The sequence below is a fragment of the Pristiophorus japonicus genome, chromosome 15 (assembly GCF_044704955.1).
Source record: "Pristiophorus japonicus isolate sPriJap1 chromosome 15, sPriJap1.hap1, whole genome shotgun sequence".
Taxonomy (NCBI): Eukaryota; Metazoa; Chordata; class Chondrichthyes; family Pristiophoridae; genus Pristiophorus; species Pristiophorus japonicus.
In genome coordinates this window covers 64813367-64836393 of record NC_091991.1, presented here as the reverse complement: position 1 = coordinate 64836393, position 23027 = coordinate 64813367, and the positions used below count along the sequence as shown (strand labels likewise).

Genomic DNA, 23027 nt, shown 5'->3' with positions numbered 1-23027 from the left:
GGCCTCACACTGCCAAAGTCAGGGGGTTTTAGCACTTGCCTCATGCCCTGCCCACCTGATTCACAATCCAAGTTAAATTTGGAGCTCGAAATAAAAATGGTATAATGTGGTTGACTCTTAACTGCCCTCTGAAATGGCTTCACGATCCATTCAGTTGTGTCAAACCGCTACGACAAAGTATAATACGAATAAAACCAGATGGACCACTCAACATCGACCTAAGCAACGGATTTGGACACAACAAAGATACACCCAGCCCAGTCAACCCTGCAAAATCCTCCTCACTAACATCTATGGACATGTGCCAAAACTGAGAGGGCTGTCCCACAGACTAGTCAAGCAACAGCATGACATAGTCATACTCACAGAATCATACCTTTCAGCCAACATCCCCGACTCCTCCATCACCATCCCTGGGTATGTCCTGTCCCACCAGCAGGACAGACCCACCAAAGGTGGCAGCACAGTAGTATACAGTCTGGAGGGAGTGGTCCTGGAAGTCCTCAACATTGACTCTGGACCCCATGAAGACTCGTGGCATCAGGTCAAACATGGGCAGGAAAGTTGTTGCGTTGGCAGTCTTTGATTCATTGCCTACATTACCATTGAGGTGTGGTTCCATGGGCACTAGGATTCTTTTGGCACCTCGCAAAAATAGGCATCACAGCTGAGCTCAATATTGCTGTGCACATCAGCACACTTATTGGCAGGAGTCATGAGAGGAAACGCTGGCTGATTCAATGCAACCCCTCAGTAACCAAGGCGTACTGCAGCAATTTATAACATCCCAATTGTTGCACTGTCTGAGATCAGCTAACCAACACAGAGCAGGAATTGAAGCTGATACTCTCCTGGTCTGTTTGCATTGAACAACCACAATGGTCTTTCCGAGAGACCATCTCCATTCTAAACTTCAAATAGTAAAACTAAAGTTGTAAAGATTTGGTTTGACATTTATAAAAATTATGTTCACTCCCTTCAAACCAAGAGGTAAATGATAATGGTAATCTTTTTGGTACAAATTAAATTCAAGTCACGAATACTGCAGTTGCTGAAGATAAACTTCAGTAAATCTCCCTTCTTACTTGTACATTCTACTCAACCTCTACACATCCCTGTAATCAATATTAGCATGGGCATGTACCAATATTCTATTGTCCCTCCAAACGTCTACAAGGCTCACAGACCACCCAGAGCCTGTTTTCCTTTCCCCTGCTTAACTTAAGACCTTCACCAAGGGCTGTCCTAATCTTCAAACTGACGAATACCACTAAGACATACAAAATTCTGTTGGGCCCTCAATTTATGTATTTTCAAATTCCACATATTTTGTGTTGTACCATGACCTTGAAAACATGTAAAGTCAGAGGGGGGAAAAAGTACAGAAGAGAGACTAATTCCTGCTCCAAACTAGTGCTCAATAATAGTTTGGCTCCAATCAATCAATCAAGGGTCCCAGATGCTACTTAAAAAGGAGATATTGTTCTTAGTACCTTACTAATATAATGCTGTACAATGGTTAAAACATATCCTTAGCATAAACCTAAACAATGAGGTGAACTAAATAGACTGAAAGGTCTTTTCTGACTCCCAACAAGATATGAGTTCTGACGAAGGGTCATCGACCTAAAACATTAACTCTGTTTCTCTCTCCACAGATGCTGTCTGACCCGTTAAGATTTCCAGCATTTTCTGTTTTTATTTCAGATTCCAGCATCCTCAGTATTTTGCTTTTGTATAAGATATAGAGGAGTTCCACTGGTATGCAATAGATTTTAAAACTGGGGTTCACAACCACATGCGATTACCAATTTTCTACTTGGAGTGCAGAAAAGGCACAACTGGAATGCACAAGGGCATCCCGGGTACATAGATATCTTCCAATATTTTCTGAAGTCTCTCATTTAAATCAGCAGATTACAAGTTAAGGACAAGGATGAGGAAGGCCAATCAGCCCATTTCATTCATCCATCCAGAGAGATCCTAACATTCTCCCTCATTGTAACATCCAATTGTTTCTTAAATGATTCCAGGGTAATTGGCTCCACTGTTCTTTCTGGAAGTTTATTCCACATTTTATTGCTCTTTGTGTGAAGAATTTCCTGACATCTGATCTAAAATACTCTTTTCAAGTTGGAACCTGTGTCCCTAGTTTTACTACTGCTGGGTAAACTTTTTCTTTACCCTTAACAATCATGTATACCTCTATCGGGTCACCTCTTGGACACCTCCTTTCCAGTTTGAAGAGCCCAGGTTTCTCCAGTCTTTTCCCACAATGCAAATCTTTGACACTAGGGGCGATTTTGCGACCGGGTTTTTGGTGCTATTTCACCCTTTTTGACGAAAACCCGGTCAGCGGGAAATTCAGTGAGCGCTTTCCACGTACCGCCGGGTGAGGAGCACCGTCGTGCAACACCCGAAATATCGTTTTCATCCGATATTTGGCTCTCTCTGCACCCGTATTCTGCGCCCAAAACCTGTCGTGCTGCCCTGCCAGCAGTGGTAAGTATGAAGATCTGCAAAAAAGGTAAATTAAAGTTTTTATTGTTTAATTTCTTTTCAGCGATTTGATAGATAAGTGTCTTGTAAATGTTCTGTGCATTTTTTTTGTTTGTTTTTTTCAATTTTTTTTTGGTACTCCCTCCCCCCACCGCCCCCCCCCCCCGCCTGCCCAAGACCTCTCTCGCAGTACTATCGACTTCGAACTAAAGTTGCCGAAATTCGCAATTTGCGCTGCGAATCCTCGTGCAATGTTGATTTTTACCTCTGCGCAAAATAAGGCCTGAATATCGGGCCTGCAAGTGGTAGCGAAGCGAAAATGGTAATTTTGGTGAAAAATACTATTTTCGCTGAAAACCGAATTTCTAACCCTAGGAATCAGTTTTATGGCTCTTTGCAGTGCCTCCGGCTCTTGAACTTCTGTCTTCTTTCGGTTTGTTTCAGAACTGGATGCGATATTCAAGATGCAGTCTGACTAAAGCACTGCAACATTTTAATATTACCTCCTCTGACCATTATTCGACAGTTTTAGCTATGTACTTCAATATCCTCTGGCTTTTTTGATTGCTGCTCTGCATTGATCCTTTAACTATACTGACGAGCCAAAGATGGGCAACGGAAACGTTACAAGGACACCCTCAAAGCCTCCCTCGTAAAGTGCGACATCACCACCGACACCTGGGAGACCCTGGCCGAAGACCGCCCTGGGAGGAGAAAGTGCACCCGGGAGGGAATTGAGCTCTTCGAACCTCAATGCCGCGAGTGTGAAGAGGTCAGGCACAGGCAGCGGAAGGAACACGCGGCAAACCAGCCCTACCCACCCTTTCCCTCGACGAATGTCTGTCCCACCTGTAACAGGGACTGTGGCTCTCGTATTGGACTGTTCAGCCATTGGAGAACTCACTTTGGGAGTGGAAGCAAGTCTTCCTCGATTCCGAGGGACTGCCTTTGATGATAATGATGATGATAACTATATTGTACTTTTTAATATCCTTGTTGTTTCACTTCCTATTGACTGCCAATCTTCTTTGATTACCCTTTTAGAAAAGAAAGACTTGCATTTATATAGCGCCTTTCATGATCACCTGACGTCTCAAACCGCTGTACAGCCAATGAAGTACTTTTGGAGTATAGGCACTGTTGTAATAATGATTAAAGGATTTCATAAGGTATATATAGAAAATCTATTTCCTCTGATGGAGGTGACCAGAACAATGGGGGACATAAGCTTAAAATTAGAGCTTGGCTATCAGGGGTGAATTCAGGAAGCAGTTCTTCACGCAAGTAGAAGTTTGAATTCTCTTCCCCAAAAGGCTGTTGAGGCTAGGTCAATAGAAAATTTCAAAACTGAAATTGATAGAGTTCTGTTAGCCAAGGGTGTTTCAGGGGTGTGGAACCAGGCCAATAAACTTTTCCAGTAAAATCTAACTTTTCTGTGATTTCCTCATATTTCTATCGCTTAATTTTTTTCCTCTGTCTCTCCTGATCAATGAACTATCCAAGCAGATCTTTATCTAATTTGGTGTAACAAATCACATGTATATTACAGCCTGGCATTGAATCAGGTGTAATAAATCACATGCACATTACAGCCCAGAATTGGATTGGGTATGACAAATTACATGCACATTACAGCCCAGAATTGGATTGGGTATGACAGATCACATGCATACTCCAGTCTGGAATCTGATTGGAGATGACAAGTCACATGAACACTACAACCCTGATTATGATTGGTTCTGAAAAATTAATACATAAACCAAAGATTTAAAGGATTTGCTGTGAATAGCTAACATAGCTCACAATGGAGCAGATCATTGAATGTATTACGGATCCTCGGCTTTGTACTGATGTGTCAATAAGGTACAGTATAGGCAGTGCAGCCCAAAAGATACTCTGGTATATTAAAGGTGTTTTTTTTAATCTAATATATATCAAAGTTAAATATACCAATGTTTCAATATAGCAAAGCTTGATATATGTAGACTTCTACATATTTTTTTGTTTATCAACTTCAAAAGTTATTTGAGGGATTATTACTGGTTTTGTGGGTTTTAGATAATTCCACACTGCAGGAGTGTAGTATTGAACTGCATTGAAAATGGAAAGACAATCTAGTTTGTTATTACTTAATAGTTGACATTGCAGGATCCATTCCAGAATTATGTGCAATGTGAATTTGTTGAATAAGTAAATCCTGACCGCAACAGTGGTACCGCATTGACATTCTTTATCAAGACCGTTGTAACTCAGATTACAGGTACCGGGTTGTAAAATAGTTGTTTATTGTATCATCACTCGTGTAGTAATTTGTGTTGATGCAAGTTACAAATAGTAAATGAAGGGGTAGATGTTCCATCTGTGTGGTTTTCGGACAACCGGCTTGTAGAGTGCTCCGCCCATGAGTCCTAAAATGGGAATCAGAGTCCTATGTATGCCATAGACCCCAATTTGTATATAAAAAAAATAGTCTACGACCTGATTTGGGCTGGTGCTCTGGCCGTCCAGCGATATAACCCTTTTGAATATAGTGTTGGCAGGAACAGGGTGGTATGTAATACCCCACCATTTTTGGAGTGCTGCTGCCCTATTTCTGCTGGGTGGGAGGCCACAAATATACTCCCAAGATGTCCAACTGTTAGCTTGTTAATTTGATCAGTAGGCAAACTGTGTTAATGCCATGTATACAGGTCTTATGTGGATCTATAAATCCTGTTTTCTTCATGGCGCTCTTAATCTTCTGTTCACCATGTACATCAGTGGTTTGGATATAGGGCTAAATGGAGTGGTATCCAAATTTTCAGATACTAAAATAGGAAGCGTAGTAAATCCTTCTGAAGACCTAGGGCAGCTTCAGGAGGTATTGATAAGACTATGGAATGGGAAAAAAGTGGCATACAGCATTTAATCACTAAATGTAAGATGGTACACATACCAAAATACAATGCAGAATACCTGGAAATAGTTGGTTTTGTAGTGAAAAGTAGAAGTACATTCTTTCCCTTGTGACTCTGGTTTCCCATTGTTTGATTACAGAGTCAAAAAAACAGTTCTATTGCAGCTAGTTTTTCTTTGTTTTTAACTTTTTTTTTCATTTTAAGAGGTTCCATGAGAGGGAAAGCATTTAAAACATTTGCACAATGGCATCTGCAATGGCCAGCAAGGCTGTTGTGCTTATGTAGTGAGATTTTCTTCATGGGTTGGGCTGAACAAAAGGGCCAGAATGATACGGGCCACCAGTGAGCAGAGTAACCTTTAATAAACTGTTGCTCTCTCCAGTTTTCACCTTGCCTCTCCTTACTTTGCTCCTAACTTAGTAATAATAGTGTGTTCCACTCGGTATTTTTGGTGGCAGTGTAATCGTTGAGTTCTGTTCAGTATTATTGGTGGGAGTGAGGTTGCTGTGATCCATGTGAATCAAAAGATGAGAATGATTTGGGAGATAAGTACCCGCCATTGCTAGAAGTTCCCTTTTTTAAATCCTGTAACTGTTTTGATTTGTAGTATTTGAGCTCTATCAGACCAAGTCACAGCAACCTGGTAGTTGCAACACTGAAGCATTGGATTCCCGCTTGAGTGTAAGCTAAATTATATTTGCTTGGTGGAGGGGGAAGGGAATACTGACTAATGGAAGGGGAGGTGGGCAACCCAGCCTGCACTACCAGCAAACCTCATGACAACTTGTCTAAGGAATGGCACTGTCTGCATCTGTCTGAATGTCTGCAGGTTGGATTGTCACATCTCCTTGATCATGAAGGACAGTGCTGTGTTCTTAACTGGGTCATTTTGAGAAGTGAGAAATAAATAATTTTTTTTATTATGGATTACTTCATTTCCATTAGTGTGTGTATATATTTGGAAGAAGCAACCTCTTATCACAGTGCAACGTTACACTGTTCACCAGTTCTATTATATGATATGCTTGTTTTAGTAGGTGTATTTTTGCTCTGCAGAAATGGTGCATTTACCCTCTTGGGACTGCATTTCTGCATCACTTATTGCCAGAAAGCAGAAAACAACTAGCTTATGTATCTTTCTTCCCTTCTTTGTAATGCAGCAGTATGCAGACAGAATGTAGTGTTGTTTAACCAATGAGTGAGTGGGAATTAACAATAGCTTTATTTTGACAGTCCAGCAAGCTCTAATGATGTGCAGAAGGATGCTCAAAGTGGGTCACACTCTCCTCTCAATTCTGCAAGATCTTCGATTCAATCTCATCAGCCAAAACTCCTGTCAGAACACCCTATTATTCAACGACAGAGGACAGACACAGTGAAATCAAATCGTGCTGTAGAATCTGCTCCAGATACAGGGCTTCAGCCAGTCAATGGACTGGTAACACCACTTCTAACAGAGAGCCAAAATAACAGCAGCACTGAAGTCGGCATTTGTACAGTTGATTCAGTGATGGCCAGCAAACCACCAAACGGGAAACAAAGGGCTGCTACCTTGAATCTGTTGCCATCTACTGATCTGTGCACAAGAGCAGTTGACCCCCATGCTGGCCAGAGTCCTCATGGGAAATTCAGAGAGGAGTCTGGGGTAGAAACACAGAAAGTTCTGGAATCAAAGAAAATTTGGAATGGAGAAATTCAAGAAAAGAAAAATGAAGTGTCTGTAGAAAAGAAGGTAAGGAACCTTTTTAAAAGCTGACTCTTGGGTTACTCCTGTTACACCGCATAATTTATTAATTAAAGAGAGAGTTAGGTTCAAATGTTCTTTCATAAACAACGCTGATTTTTCAGTAGAAATTTGCCCACCTCCAATGCATTTCCATATAAATTCCCACCTTCATTTTAAAAGGTTTGGGCCATCACCAGTTTTATAAAAAAAACACTTTTTAATGCCCCACCCAATTTCATTGACTTCAATGGAGTACTTTTTTATAAACTGAATTTCCATGCTCCCTCCATGTTTGGTTTGCACATTTTACTGCTGCCTGTTCTAATATTAAGTGCATGTTTAACGTGACTGCTTGCTTTGGAATAAAGTTACATTATGCCCGATAGCCAGGTAGGTGTCTAAGCAGAGTGCTTAAATCTTTTGCCGACCACAAGATATTTCTTCTTGCCTGAAATTATGGCACTTTCAAAGCAATTTGTTTATCTAAATTTGCAATTATGAGGGTGGATTAAATTTGTTAAACAAAACAAATGCAGCTTAGCTGTGATAAACTGAAATGAGGCTCAAAGATCTTCCAATCGACCAGCCCATGATCCAATGGGCCAGGATTTCCACAATGAGGGATACATTTCTTGGTTCTTTTTAAATGCATTTTCAACATTGCTACATTTGGTGGCCTGACTAAAGTCATTCTTCCCCATGAGAGGAACATTGATATTCGAAATCCGGGGTGGACGGGAATTGTGGAGCTCATGGAATTTTATCTCCAGTTTTAGACTATCCCCTTGGCATCCTCCTCACCACAACTCTGCAAAGCCCTAATCCAGCTCATGCATGGGACCTCCAACCTGCTCTCTCTATCATCCCCCCACCCCCCCTCCAGATTACACAAGTACATTTCCTTGTCCTAACGCTCACTGATTTTTAAAAAAATACAAAAAAAACTTGGGTTCATTTTGAGGTGAATAGAATTATAAAGCAGAGAAGTTATGTTAAACTCGTATTGACCCTTGGTTACACCACACTTAGAGTACTGTGCACAGTTCTGGTTTCCATATTACAAAAAGGATATAGAGGCACTGGAGCAAGTACGAAAAAGTTTTACAAGAATGCCAATACAGGCTGGGGTTCTTTTCTGTTTATAAAAAAAAAAAAGCAAAGGCTGAGGGGGTGGCCTAAGATGTCTTTCAAATTATGAAGGAGTTTGGTAGGGTAGATGGTTCCGCCTGTAGGGAATCCAACGAGGGGTCAGAAATATAAGATTGCCACTAATAAATCCAATGAGGAATTGAGCTAAAACCTCTTTACACAGAATAGTTTGAATGTGGAACTTACTACCACATTGAGTAGTTGAGGCGAATAACATAGATGCATTTAAGGGGAAGCGAGATAAGTAGATAAGGGAGAATAAAAGAGTATGCTGATAGGGTTAGATGAAGTAGAATCATACAGCACAGAAGCAGGCCATTCGGCCCATCGTGCCTGTGTCAATTCTTTGGTAGAGCTATCCAATGAATCCCCTGCTCATTTCCCATAGCTCGAACCTTTTTTTTTCTTCAAGATTTTTGTTTTGAATGTAGGATACAAAGGCTTGTGTGGAGCACAAACACCAGCAGAGAATAGTTGGGACAAATGGCCTGTTTCTGTGCTGTAAATTCTATGATGAATTTAGCATCTCACATTACATGGGTGCCATTTGCTACATTTCACACTTTTGTCACTTCCCCAGCTCCCCTGATACCTTCAAGCACTTCATCTTGTTTCACACCTCCCACCTCCCCTTTAAAATCTTTTTTGTATACCACCACCCCCCCCCCCCCCCCCCATACCCTACCCTGAATTTCTCCAAGATATCCACCTGCCTTTTTTTTCCTTCAGCCTCTGCATTAAGCAGCTTCTTATTATCGGTAATTTCAAGCTCCATCTCGATCCCCTTGTTCTCTCTCCTCTGAATTCACTGCCCTCCTGTTCTTTCTACATCTCATCCGCTCCTACCCATATTCACGGCAACCCCATTAACCTTGATATCTCTTGTGACCTCTTTATTTCCATGGTCTTGATCACTGACCACAACATCTCCAACCACTTCCTTGTATCCCTTACCACTCTCATCCCCTGTCCAACCCCATTTCCTGCTGTATCTTCCCGTTGGGGAAAAAAAAAACCTCCATACCATTTGCAACTGCACTTTCAAATTCACACCAGCCCAGCTTTTGGCCCTCTATTTGCCATTATACTACTACAGCTGTCAATGTTCTCAACCATTCTTTCACCTCTACTTTTGTGACACTTGTCCCAGCAAAACTTTTACTCTCTCATTCTGGTCATTCTCCCTGGTATGACCCCAATGTGTCCTCCTGGAAGTCCAAGGGGACAGACTTGAGCGTATCTGGCACACAACTGATTTAGTCATCCATCACGAAATGTGGCCGGACCACATCAAGTGCTATCCATCCTCGCTGCCAAAATACCCACTGCTCAAGATCACTCTTTGGAGGCCAAAGCTAGCCACTGACTTCTTTTCTCCACTATAAACTTGTTCCCTAAAACTCATTGCCCTTCCCCCTCCAACCTCTCCTCCAACAAGTGCAAAGAGCTCTTGGGCCTCCTAGTTGTGAAGATTGAAATCTTCCATTCAGCTGCCTCTGCTACTTTCATCTTCCCTAATCTTAAACCTGTCTCTCTCTCATTCATTCTCTTCCATCTTCTCGCAGTAACTTCGTTCCCACTAAACTGATGAGTATCCAACTTCCCTTCCTCTCCTCCATTGCCCCTCCTACTCTTCAAAGCCGCCATTAGCATCCCCTCAAAAAAAAATCCACTCTTAACGAATCTGTCCTCACAAGCCACCGCCAATGTTCCCTGTAATTTTCTTTTGGGTGCGTGGCCCCTTTAAGGAGCTACACGGCCCATTCACACGTTTGTGCTTTATCGTTGCAAAAGCCATTCCTGAGCTGTGTGGGACAGGTAGCCAGCAACTTAAAGGAAATGTTGACCACCGCCCCAACTCAATTTCCCTTTTCTTTCATAAATTCCAAAGTTACTGCATGTGCTGTCAGCCTTAAATCCAAGGTCATCCCTCAGCTACTCCTTGTTTGAATCTCTCCAATCGGGTTTCCACTCCTGTCATAGCATCAAAATGGCCCTGAGCAAAGTCCCAAATGATATTCTCTGTGACTGTGACCCCGTGGTGCATTATGCCTCATTTTGCTTAAGTTCTCTGCAGCCTTTGACACGGTTGTCCACACCATCCTCCTCCATTGTCTAGCTCGGTGGGAGAGTCGCCGTTTGGTTAGATTCTTACCTATCCAATCCTAGACTGCAGATCTCCAGCACTGTTTTCTCTTTCCAGTCCTGCACCACTATTTCCATAGTCTTAGGAACATAAGAACAGGAGTAGGCCATTCAGCCCCTCAAACCTATTCTATGCTGATCTGTACCATAACTCCATTTTACCCACCTTTTCTCCATATCCCTTGATACCTTTTGACTAACAAAAAAATCTAACGATCTCTGTCTTAAATTTTAATTGAGCCAACATCCATAGCCTTTTGGGTGAGAGTCTAGATTTCCACTACCCTATGCGTGAAAATAATGTTTCCTGATTTCACTCATAACTGGCCTAACTCTAATTTTAAGATTATGCCCCTTGTTCTGGATTCCCCTACCAGAGGAAATAATTTCTCTATCTCTTTTTAATAATTTTAAATACATCGATCAGATCACTTTCTTCTAAATTCAAGGAATACAAAAATAGTTTATCAAACTTGTTCTCGTCATTTTAACCTTTAAGCCCTGGTATCATTCTGGTGAAATGGCCTGTACTCCCTCCAAGGACAATATTTCTTTCCTAAGATGTGGTGGCCAAAGCAGAATGCAGTACTTTAGGGCCGAAGCAAAACTTTTGTACAACTAAAGCATCACTTTCTCACTTTTGTATTCCAACCCTCGTGAGATAAAGGGAACATTCCATTTGCCTTTCTGATTGCTTTTTGTACCTGCGCACCAGCTTTTCATTTTGATTTGTGTACATGGACAAATCCTTTTGCTCCTCCACAGCTCCCACTCTCGCCATTAAGAGAATTTTCCTGAATTGTCATTCTCTGAGCCAAGGTGGATCATCTCACACTTCCCCACATTGAATTCCATCTGCTATAGTTTAGCTCACTCACTTTATCTATGTCCTTTGTAACTTTCTGCTCCCATCTGCACAATTTATTATGCCTCCTAACAGAGTCTTTCCTTCACCCTCCCTTTTCCTCATCTGCATGCTGTCCCTTGGTGACGTCCTCTGCAGACGTAGGGGTAGATTTTTGTCTTCACTGCCTGGGTGGTAATCTGATGGGATGGATGGAACATCCTTTACAGAACCCACCTGTTTTTCATTAAATTGAAAATAAATAATAGCGAAGCCAATAGCCTTGCTGTTATTTTAACAGCAAATTATGGGCCAATAATTCCATATAAATACAAACTGTTTTTCTTTGTAGGAGACAAATGAAGAGAAGCTGTACAAGATTGCTAATGAGCTTCTGCTAACAGAAAAAGCTTATGTCAGCAAACTTCATCTCCTAGACCAGGTTAGTGATGGATTTGTTCAGTGTTTGTCTATCTTTTTTTACAAGCGTGCTAACAACTGTTTTGTTTATTTATCTGCTCATTATCATATTGCTGTTTGTGGGATCTTGCTGTGCACAATTTGGCTGCCACATTTCCTACAAGACAGCAGTGTCTACACTTAAAAAGTACCATTGACTGTCGATGCACTTTGGGATGCCCTGAGGTTGTGAAAGGAGCTATATCAATACAAGTCTTTCATTCTTTCTCTTTTTTTTTAATTGTTATTTAACTAAACACTTGTGATAAAATTCAAAATTCCCTGAAACTTACATTTCAAAGTTACACATTTCTTGTAATTTTGTTAACGAGTCATAAACTGCAGAGGAAAAACGGTCATTCGCCTTTGTTAGATTTTTTTTATTTAGACTTGCACATAAAGAGCTTTATTTGCCTTGTAATGGTTTGTGGATTCTTTGGCTGCATAGCTTATTATGCAGTGCATATATGGAAGAAGAGCTAACTAGAATCAGATATCAAGAGTTTAGCATGGAACTATATCCCAGCAAGATTCCATGCACTCAGAAGTGAAACTCAGTGGGTGGGGTGGGGGTGAGAGAAAAAGTAGAAAAACCTTGCAGTGTATTCTTTAATGTGGGGAGAACAAAAAAGGCAAATGTGAACTCTAATTTTGGGCATTTTGAAAGTTAAGGTGATGTAGAATACTTCACACATACTGATGTGTAAAGATTGGTGGGGTTGGCATTACTGATAATGGAAGATATAACAACTATTGAGAGGATGGATAAAAGAGCAAAGCAATCTGGGTAGAAAATAGTTTTTTTTTTTAAAAAAAAAGGTAGAAGCAACAAAATAAAATTTGGCAACTATCAACCACGTTCAAATTGAACATATGGATAATGGGAATGTTTAGGCAAGAGAAGGGCATTTTAATGTGACAATCACAAGAGTTTTCATTGTCCCTGGAGTTAATTGGCTAGACAAGGAACAACTAGTAGAGATGATGGTAGAGAATTAGATAATTTCATAAAGGTAATCAGTGGTTGCTTCTCAACATGGGGTAGATGTGATATTAGATTTACTAGTTAGCAGTCCACCTGAGCAGATGAGTAACCTGGAAGCAGTGTGAACACGAGCTGTGATGAGCTTTGTATGGTTACGTTTATATGATTTTGTAATGTTCTATACCTGTTATATTAAGAATAACTCCACAAGACTGTAAGCTCAAACTGTTGTGACCTTCGTCTCTTTAATGTAACTCCAGAGTGAGGAAGCAACATTGTAGACTGCCTTTTATACCTGCTTGCCCGGGGTGTGCAGGTGACCCTTGGGTCTCCCACAGGTGCGCCCCCCCCCTGATGGCAAGTCTTACACATTGGTAAAGTTTACATACATAACATCACTTTCTCCCCACCGCCCGTCCCCCCCCACCCCTCGCCCCAAAGTCTTAGATACAAGTTGAGGCGATCCGAGGCTCTGCGTTCCCCAGTTGATTGCCTGAGTTGAAGTCCTGGCATGGGTCGGTTGGATCATGCTGCGCTGCAGCGCGGCTGGTCTGATCGGACTGTCGGGCATGGTGGGTTCATCCTCGTGGTTGACCGCAGGATCGATTGCTGGTTGGGTGTGTGTAGGTGGATCAATGATAGTAATGCCCCTTCAAACTGTTCTTGGTTGTCAGTGAACCGCAGTTTGGTCTGATCCAAGTGCTTTCTGCAGGTTTGTCCATTCAAAAGTTTGACAACAAACACTCTATTCCCCTCCTTGGCTAAAACAGTGCCAGCAACCCATTTGGGACCATGACCGTAATTAAGAACAAACACTGGATCATTAACCTCAATGTCACGCAATATAGCCGCGCGATCGTGGTACATGTTATACCGGTGACGCTGGGTTTCTACATGTTCATTGAGATCTGGGTGGACTAAAGAGAACCTGGTTTTGAGTGCTTTCTTCTTTAGTAATTATGCAGGGGGAACCCCAGTAAGCGAGTACGGTAGCTGAGCAGAATCCAAGATAACTGGGTCTGCAGGGAACCGTCCGTCACGCATTTCAAGCTCTGCTTGATGGTTTGGACTGCACGTTCCACTTGACCATTGGATGCGGGCTTAAATGGGGCAGACCTGACATGCTTGATGCCATTGCTGCTCATGAACTCGTTGAATTCTGAGCTGGTGAAATATGGTCCATTGTCATTAACAAGGATGTCGGGCAAACCATGGGTGGCAGACATGGCCCAGAGGCTTTCAATGATGGCAGTGGACGTACATGACATTATTAAACATTCAATCCATTTAGAGTAAGCATCCACTGCTACTCGGAACATCTTTCCTAGAAAGGGGCCAGTGAAATCTATGTGGACCCTGGACCACGGTTTGGCGGGCCATGACCACAGACTCAGTGGGGCCTCCCTTGGTGCATTTCTCAACTGTGAGCAAGTGTTACATTGGTGTACGCATGACTCCAATTCCGAATCAATGCCGGGCCACCAAACGTGCGACCTGGCGATAGCCTTCATCATGACTGTGCCTGGGTGGGTACTGTGAAGGCTGCGTACAAACGTTTCCCTACTTTTTTGGGGCAAAACTACACGATTCCCCCATAAAGAGACAATCCGAATGGATGGACATTTCATCCTTGCGTCGGTGGAACAACTTAATTTCGTCTTGCATTTCCCCGGGAACTGCCGACCAGCTCCCATTGAGGACGCAGCTTTTTACTAGTGATAGCAGAGTCCTGGCTCATCCAGGTCCTGATCTGGCAAGCCATGACTGGCGACTCCTCGCTCTCAAAAGCATCCATTACAAAAAGCAAGTCTGCGGGTTGTGCCATTTCCACCCCTGTGCTGGGCATTGGTAGCCGACTGAGGGCATCGGCACAGTTCTCTGTGGCAGATTACATAGTCATTCGCAGATAACATTAGTTTGGATGCGGAACGAAACATTGCTGCTAATACCTTTGCTTTCTGAGAACAGCGAAATGAGCGGTTTGTGGTCCGTTTTGAGCTTGAACCGGAGTCCAAATGGGTATTGGTGCATTTTCTTAGCCCCGTATATGCATGCTTAATGCTGCTTGCTTAACCACACTGTAGGCTCTTTCAGCCTTAAATAAACTTCTGGATGCATATGCAACTGGTTGCAGTTTGCCTCACCCATTGGCTTGCTGTAACACACAACCGCCCCCATACAAAGATGCATCACAAGCTAGTACTAAACATTTACATGGGTCATACAATACAAGTAACTTGTTAGAACATAGCAGGTTTCTGGCCTTATAAAAGGCTGTCTCTTGAGATTTACCCCAAAGCCAGTCGTCGCCCTTGCATAGCAATAAATGCAACGGTTCCAGCAAAGTGCTCAACCCCGGTAGAAAGTTACCAAAATAGTTGAGTCTCAGGAACGAACACAGCTCCGTCACATTCTGTGGTCTGAGTGCATTTTTGATGGTCTCCGTCTTGGAGTCCATGGGTCTGATGCCATCCGCCGCAATCTTTCTCCCCAGAAATTTGACCTCTGGCACCAGGAAAACACACTTGGAGTATTTCAATCTGAATCCCAATCTGTCCAGTTGCTTTAGAACCTCTTTCAGATTTTGCAAGTGTTCGGCGGTATTGACATCCTGATCACTGGTCGCATCTTGAAACACCACGGTGCGTGGAACCGATTTCAGCAGACTCTCCATGTTCCTCTAGAAGATGGCTGCAGCCGAGCAAATCCCAAAGGGGCATCTGGTATATGAACAGTCCTTTTGTGTGTGTTGATGCACGTCAATTTTTTTAGAAGGTTCAGCCAGCTCCTGTGTCATGTAAGCAGAGGTTAGATCCAGCTTGGTAAACTACTTCTCTTCGCCCCCCCCCCACCCCACCCCCGCTAGCGTTGCGAACAGGTCATCCGCTTTGGATAGTGGATACTGGTCCTATAACGAAACTCGGTTGATCGTTACATTGTAGTCCCCACAGATTCTGACCGTCCCATCGCTTTTCAACACCAGAACAATTGGACTGGCCCACTCATTGAACTCGACTGACGATTTGATCCCCTCTCGTTGAAGTCTGTCCAGCTCAATCTCGCCTTTCTCTTGCATCATGTATGGAACCGCTCGGGCCTTGTGATGAGCGGGTCGTGCATCAGGGACTAAATGGATCTGCACTTTGGTGCCTGTGAAGTTGCCAATGCCTCGCTCGAATAACAACTTGGGCGCATGAGACGTCATCCACCGAAGACAGTGTTTTGATGTCGTCGTCCCAGTTCCATCGGATCTTTCCTAGCCAGCTTCTGCCGAACAGCTTTGGGCCGTCGCCTGGTACAATCCATAGTGGTAAATCATGCACAGATACCTTCACTGCTGCACTGCCAATGATTGGTATGAGCTCTTTGGTGTAGGTGAAGATGTAGTATGTTCTAATCAGTGGAACAATTTGTTTAAACAAAATGTTCAAATGATAAAACAGTCCTGACCCTTGCCTCACAGCAGTAGCCCAAGTAGTACTCTCTCCATCTGCAACTACACAGCAACCCAACTATTCTTTTTAAAGAAACCTCTCTGCCTAATTATTTACAAATAAATGTTTATATACAGTATAAACAGAATATATTGTGAATCCTTCAAAGGAAGAGTGGGATTATATACATATTGCCCATGTCTGTAAAATATTAAAATTACCTGTTTTGTGGAACCTTATTGAACCTAGACCTACCTTTTTTGTAGCCTATCTATGAGCACAATTAGTCAAGGCTAGTTCTTTGGTTTGTTCTGCAGGTTTTCTATGCTAAACTACTAGAGGAAGCCAATAGCAAGGGTTCCTTTCCTGCAGAGGTGGTGACCAAAATCTTCTCCAACATTTCATCCATTTACACCTTCCACAATCAGTTCTTGCTGCCAGAGCTGGAAACACGCATGAATCTGTGGTAAGTCTTTTTGAAATCTTTCTTGGTTTTAGTTTATTTTCTGTTAATAATAATTAACAAATTTTAAAACATTGAATAATTTACTCATTGTATGCAAGATGGTGGAATGTAGTAAAACATTGTAACTTATTTTCTAGCAATGCATTACTGGGAAGTACAGTGTATAGCATATAACACATGGGGCCTGAAATTGATCGACGTACCCCCTCCTCCTCCCTAAAAAAAAAAACTTAAAGGCACTTTGTCTAAATGCACGTAGCATTTGTAACACTGGATGAGTTGATGGCACAAATTGAGACAAATGGGTATGATCTGATGGCCATTACAGAGACGTGGTTGCAAGGTGACCAGGACTGGGAATTAAATTTTCAGGGGTACTTGACAATCCGGAAGGACAGACAGAAAAGAAAAGGAGGTGGGGTAGCTCTATTGATAAAGGATGGAATCACTGCAATAGTAAGAAACTATATTGCCGCAAATGATAAGGGTATTGGAACAGTTTGGGCAGAGATAAGGAACAATAAGAGGAAAAGGTGGATGTAGTCTATAGGCCCCCTAACAGTTGCAACTCTGTTGGTCGTAACATAAACCAGGAAATAGTGGGGGCTTCTAAAAAGGGAACAGCAATAATCATGGATGATTTTAACCTCCATTTGATTGGACAAATCAAATTGGTCAGGGTAGCCTTGAGGAAGGGACGGGTTCCTTGAGCAGTACGTAACGGAACCAACCAGGAGGCAGGCTATCTTAGATCTGGTCCTGTGTAATGAGACAGGATTAATAAACAATCTCCTAGTAAAGGATCCCCTTGGAATGAGTGATCATAGTATGATTGAATTTCAAATTCAGATGGCGGGTGAGGAAGTTGGATCTCTAACCAGCGTACTAAGCTTAAATAAAGGAGACTATGAGGGCTGAGTGGACTGGGAAAATAGATTAAAGTGTAGGACGGTTGATGAACAGTAGTGTACCTTTTTAAGGCGATAGTTCACAACTCTCAAAATATATTCCAGTGAAGAGAAAAGGGTGTACGAGAAAAGATAGTCATCCATGGCTAACTAAAGAAATAAAGGACGGATCCAATTTAAAAACGAGGGCATACAAAGTGGCCAAAACTAGTGGGAGGACAGAAGACTGGGAAGCTTTTAAAAGCCAGCAAAGAATGACTAAAAAAAAATGACAAAGGGAAGATAGATTATGAAAGTAAACTAGCACAAAATATAAAAACAGATAGCAAGAGTTTTTATGGGTATATAAAAAGGAAAAGGGTGGCTAAAATAAATATTCATCCCTTGGAGGATGAGACCGGGGAATTAGTAATGGGGAACATGGAGATGGCAGAAACTCTGAACAAATATTTTGTATCAGTCTTTACGGTAGAGGATACTAAAAATATCCCAACAGTGGATAGTCAAGGGGCTATAGGGGGGGAGGAACTTATCACAATCACTAAGGAGGTGGTACTCAGTAAGATAATGGGACTAAAGGCAGATAAATCCCCTGGACTTGATGGCTTGCATCCTAGGGTCTTAAGAGAAGTAATGGCAGGGACAGTGGATGCATTGGTTGTAATTTACCAAAATTCCCTGGATTCTGGGGAGGTCCCAGCAGATTGGAAAACTGTAAATGCAATACCCCTACTTTTTTTTTTTTAATTTTAAAAAAAAGAGAGGCAGATTAAAAAGCAGGAAACTATAGACCAGTTAGCCTAACATCTGTGGTTAGGAAAATGTTCGATGTCCATTATTAAAGAAGCAGTAGCAGGACATTTGGAGAAGCAAAATTCAGTCAGGTAGAGTCAGCATGGATTTATGAAGGGGAAGTCATGTTTGACAAATTTGCTGGAGTTCTTTGAGGATGTAATGAACAGGGTGGATAAAGGGGAACCAGTGGATTTGGTGTATTTGGACTTCCAGAATGCATTTGACAAGGTGCCACATAAAAGGTTACTGCACAAGATAAAAGTTCACGGGGTTGGGGGTAATATATTAGCATGGATAGAGGATTGGCTAATGAACAGAGTCGGGATAAATGGTTCATTCTCTGGTTGGCAACCAGTAACTAGTATGGTGCTGCAGGGACCAGTGCTGGGACCCCAACTATTTACAATCTATAAACGACTTGGGGGAAGGGACTGTGTGTCGTAGCCAAGTTTGCTGACAATAAAAAGATGGGAGGAAAAGCAAATTGTGAGGAGGACACACAAAAATCAGCAAAAGGACAGACTGGCTAAGTGAGTGGCAAAAATTTGGCAGATGGAGTGTAATGTTGGAAAGTGTGAGGTCACGAACTTTGGCAGAAAAAAAATCAAAGAGCAAGTTCTTATTTAAATGAAGAAAGATTGCAAAGTGCTGCAGTACAGCGGGACCTGGGGGTACTTGTGCATGAAACACAAAGGAATAGTATGCAGGCACAGCAAGTGATCAGGAAGACCAATGGTATCTTGGCCTTTATTGCAAAGGGGATGGAGTATAAAAGCAGGGATGTCTTACTACAGCTATATAAAATATTGGTGAGGCCACAGCCTGGAATACTGTGTGCAATTTTGGTTTCCATATTTATGAAAGGATATACTTGCCTTGGAGGCAGTTCACAGAAGGTTCACTAGGTTGATTCCAGGGATGAGGGGATTGACTTATGAGGAAAGGTTGAGTAGGTTGGGCCTCTACTCATTGGATCACCTCTCATTCTTCTGAATTCCAATCAAAATGTATAAGATTGAGGGGGTTTGACAAGGTGGATGCAGAGAGAATGTTTCCATTGATGGGGGAGACTAGAACTAGAGGGCACGATCTTGGAATAAGGGGCTGCCCATTTAAAACTGAGATGAGAAATTTTTGCTCTGAGGGTTGTAAATCTGTGGCATTTGCTGCCTCAGAGCTGTGTAAGTTGGGACATTGAATAAATTTAAGACAGAAATAGACAGTTTCTTAAACGATAAGCGGTTATGGGGAGGGGGTGGGGAAGTGGACCTGAGTCCATGATCGGATCAGCCGTGATTGTATTAAATGGCCGAGCAGGTTCGAGGGGCCGTATGGCCTACTCCTGTTCCTATTTCTTATGTTCTTATGCATTGAATAATTTAAGTTTACATAAGTACAAAAAAAGACCCTTTACTGGCCTCGGCCACGACCTCGCTCCCGACCTGGACTGTGTGCTAAACCACCCTTGGAATTATTTCTTCCCCCCCTCTTACACTCGCCTTCCCTTTCCCAGTGCCCCTGAGCATGGACCTCCCCGTGCTGATACCAAGTCTGGGTGCAGCACCGCACCCAGAGTGCTGTTGCTGTCGTTGGGGGTCAGACATTGCAGGCGCAGTAAATGGGGCCTCGGGAGAAGCTTGTGATGTGGAAGGCGTGGCTTCGGGGCTGGGAGCTGCAGGCAGCTCCCCACCCTCGGGTGCCTATTGGATGCCATATGGCTTCAGCAGTTCACTCCATCGTGGTGATCTTGCGTGACATATCCTCCGACTGCCAACTCTGATAGAGCCGCGATGTTTGTGGCTATCGTAGTTATGTATGCAATAAAGGTACAATCTGAGTACTGTTTAACTGAACAAGGTACAACCCTGGGCTCTGCTTTATTATGGCCCAAAGTGCCTGACTCTCAAAATGGCAGGCTTTTTATACCAGAGCAACACCATGTGCATGCTGCTCAGAGGCCTCCAATAATGACGCCATCTGGTGGCTACAAACACAATGTACATACATGACAATACCCTCTTCTGAGATCTTATCACAGTCTTTCACAGGTTGAGACAGTCCAGTGCTTTACGTTCCCAGGTTGACCATCTCAGTTCGATTCCAGCCTTGGGTGAGTGTGCGGGGTCTGTTGTGGCTGATGGCTGGATGACTGACTTGTTGGGGGTGGCAGTGGCCATGTCAGGAATTGCAAGTACATTTTTATTGAACAAGTCCGTGATAGAAATTCCGGGTTCACTGATGACCCTTGAGTCCACTGAAGGCTGCTGGTAGGTTGGTTGGTCGTCGACGGTTTCTTTGTCCGACTGCTCTGGCTCGATTGTGTGCCTCAGCTTTGTTTGATCCATGTTTCCTGCAAGTTTGTCCAGTCTTGAGCTTAACACATACTCTGTTGCCCTCCTTGGCCATGACCGTACCAGCGATCCATTTGGGACCCTGATCATCATTCAACACATACAGGATCATTAACACACATCTCGCATAATACAGCTGCGCGATCGTGGTACCTTTGTTGACTCTGTCTTCTGTATTCAACATGATTACTTAAATCCAGGTGTACAAGAGATAACTTGGTCTTAAGACCTCTTTTCTTCATGAGTTCAGCAGGCGAGACCCCTGTGTGTGTGGGGTCTTGTCCTATAACAAGCAGGTCTGCAGTGAGCCTTGAGTTACACTCCTCATGCTTTGCTTGATGATTTATACTGCACGTTCTGTTTGCCCATTGGACGCAGGCTTGAACATGTTTTATGTCAAGTTTTACAAACTCCTGACTGGTGAAGCACGACCCATTGTCGCTCACCACTGTCAAGCAGACCATGTGTCGTGAACATTACATTGAGATTCTCTATGGTTGCCAAGGACGTAATGGTTGACATGATTATGCATTCTATCCACTTCGAATAAGCGTCCACCACCACTAAACATTTTGTCCAGGAAGGGATCTGCAAAATCTACATGGATCCTGGACCAAGGTTTGAATAGCCATGGCCACAAACTCAGCGGTGATTCTGCTGGTGCTTTGCTGAGCTGCATGCAGGTGTTGCACTGATGCACACATGCTTCCAGCTTGGAATCAATTCCTGGCCACCATACGTGGGGCCTTCATCACTATACCAGGATGTATGCTGTGTAACTCACGCACAAACTTCTCTCTCCCTTTCTTGGGCATTACAACTCGATTGCCCCACAATATGCAATCTGTTTGAATAGACAGTTCGTCTTTGCGACGAATGTACGGTTTGGCCTCCTCGCACATTTGCTTAGCTATGGCAGACCAATCCCCTTTGAGGATGCAACCTTTATCACCAATAATATCGGGTTCTGGCTGGTCCAGGTCTTGTCTTGTTGAGCCGTAACAGGGGTACCTTCACTCTCAAAAGCATCCATGAATAAGACTAAATCTGCCGCTGGTGGCGTTTCCACCTCCGGTGTGGGCAATGGCAACCGGCTCAAAGCATCGGCACAATTCTCTATGCCAGGTCTGTGGTGAATGACAATCATAGGCAGATAATGTCAGCGCCCACCTTTTGGATGCGGGATGAAGCGTTGGTATTGATGCCTTTGCTCTTGGAAAACAACGAAATGAGTGGCTTGTGATTGATCTCTAATTCAAACCTCAGACCGTACAGGTATTGATGTATCTTTTTAACAACGTACACACATACTAAAGATTCTTTTTCTCACATACTGTAGGCTCTTTCAGTTTTAGACAAACTTTTGGATGCATACGCGATAGGTTGAGGTTTCCCCGACTCATTGGCTTGTTGTAACATGCAACCAATTCCATATGACGATGTGTCACAGGCCAAAACTAAAAGTTTACATGGGTCATAATGTACCAGCAGCTTGTTCGAGCAAAGCAGATTGGTGGTTTTCTCAAAAGCTCTGTTTTGCAATACACCCCACACCCAGTTGTTGCTTTTTCTCAATAGCATGTGCAGTGGTTCAAGAAAGATGTTCAATTTAGGTAGGAAGTTACCAAAATAGTTGAGTAGACCAGGAACGAATGCAGCTCTGTCACGTTCTGCGGCTTGGGTGCATTCTTGATGGCGTCAGACCTACTGACGTGAAAACCAAAGCCATCAGTGGCGATTTTCCACCCGAGGAATTCGACCTCCGGTGCAATGAAGACACACTTCGAGCATTTCAGTCTGAGTCCCACTCTGTTCAAACGCAGTAGAACCTCTTCCCAGTTGTTCAGATGTTCCTTGGAGTCACGACCGGTGATCAGGATGTCATCTTGGAACACGATGGTTCTGGGAACGGACTTCAGTAGACTTTCCATAATCCTCTGGAATATTGCTGCAGCCGAGTGAATTCCAAACGGGCACCTGTGGTAAATAAACAGTCTTGTGCGTGTTAATACACGCAAGTCTCTTTGACCTCTAGTCCCGTTTTGGGAACGACATCCCTCCGGCTAGCATCTCAAACAAGTCATCAGCCTTCATTTTGAAACCCTGTTGATCGTAGCCTTGTAGTCTCCACAAATTCTGACTGTGCCATCACTTTTCAGCACAGGAACAATGGGCCAGCCCCATTCATTAAATTCGATGATATGATCCCTTCACGCTGGAGTCTGTCCAGTTCAATTTCGATCTTCTCCATATACGGTACTGCCCGAGCTTTGATGGACAGGTCATGCATCTGAGTCCACGTGGATCTGCACCTTGGCTTCCGTGAAGTTGCCGATACCCCATTTGAATAGCGAGGGGAACCTGCTCAA

At 43.0% G+C, this 23027-nt stretch overlaps 1 protein-coding gene across 1 annotated transcript in view; it reads left to right on the top strand.

Moving 5' to 3' along the window:
* The window catches only part of LOC139280820 (FYVE, RhoGEF and PH domain-containing protein 4-like), a 370209-nt gene that overhangs the window by 279498 nt on the left and 67684 nt on the right, over positions 1 to 23027 (top strand). The window contains exons 4-6 of the mRNA XM_070900542.1: positions 6630 to 7128; positions 11613 to 11702; positions 16456 to 16604. Coding sequence (XP_070756643.1) covers positions 6630 to 7128; positions 11613 to 11702; positions 16456 to 16604 — 738 coding nt within the window. The remainder of the gene's footprint in view (positions 1 to 6629; positions 7129 to 11612; positions 11703 to 16455; positions 16605 to 23027) is intronic.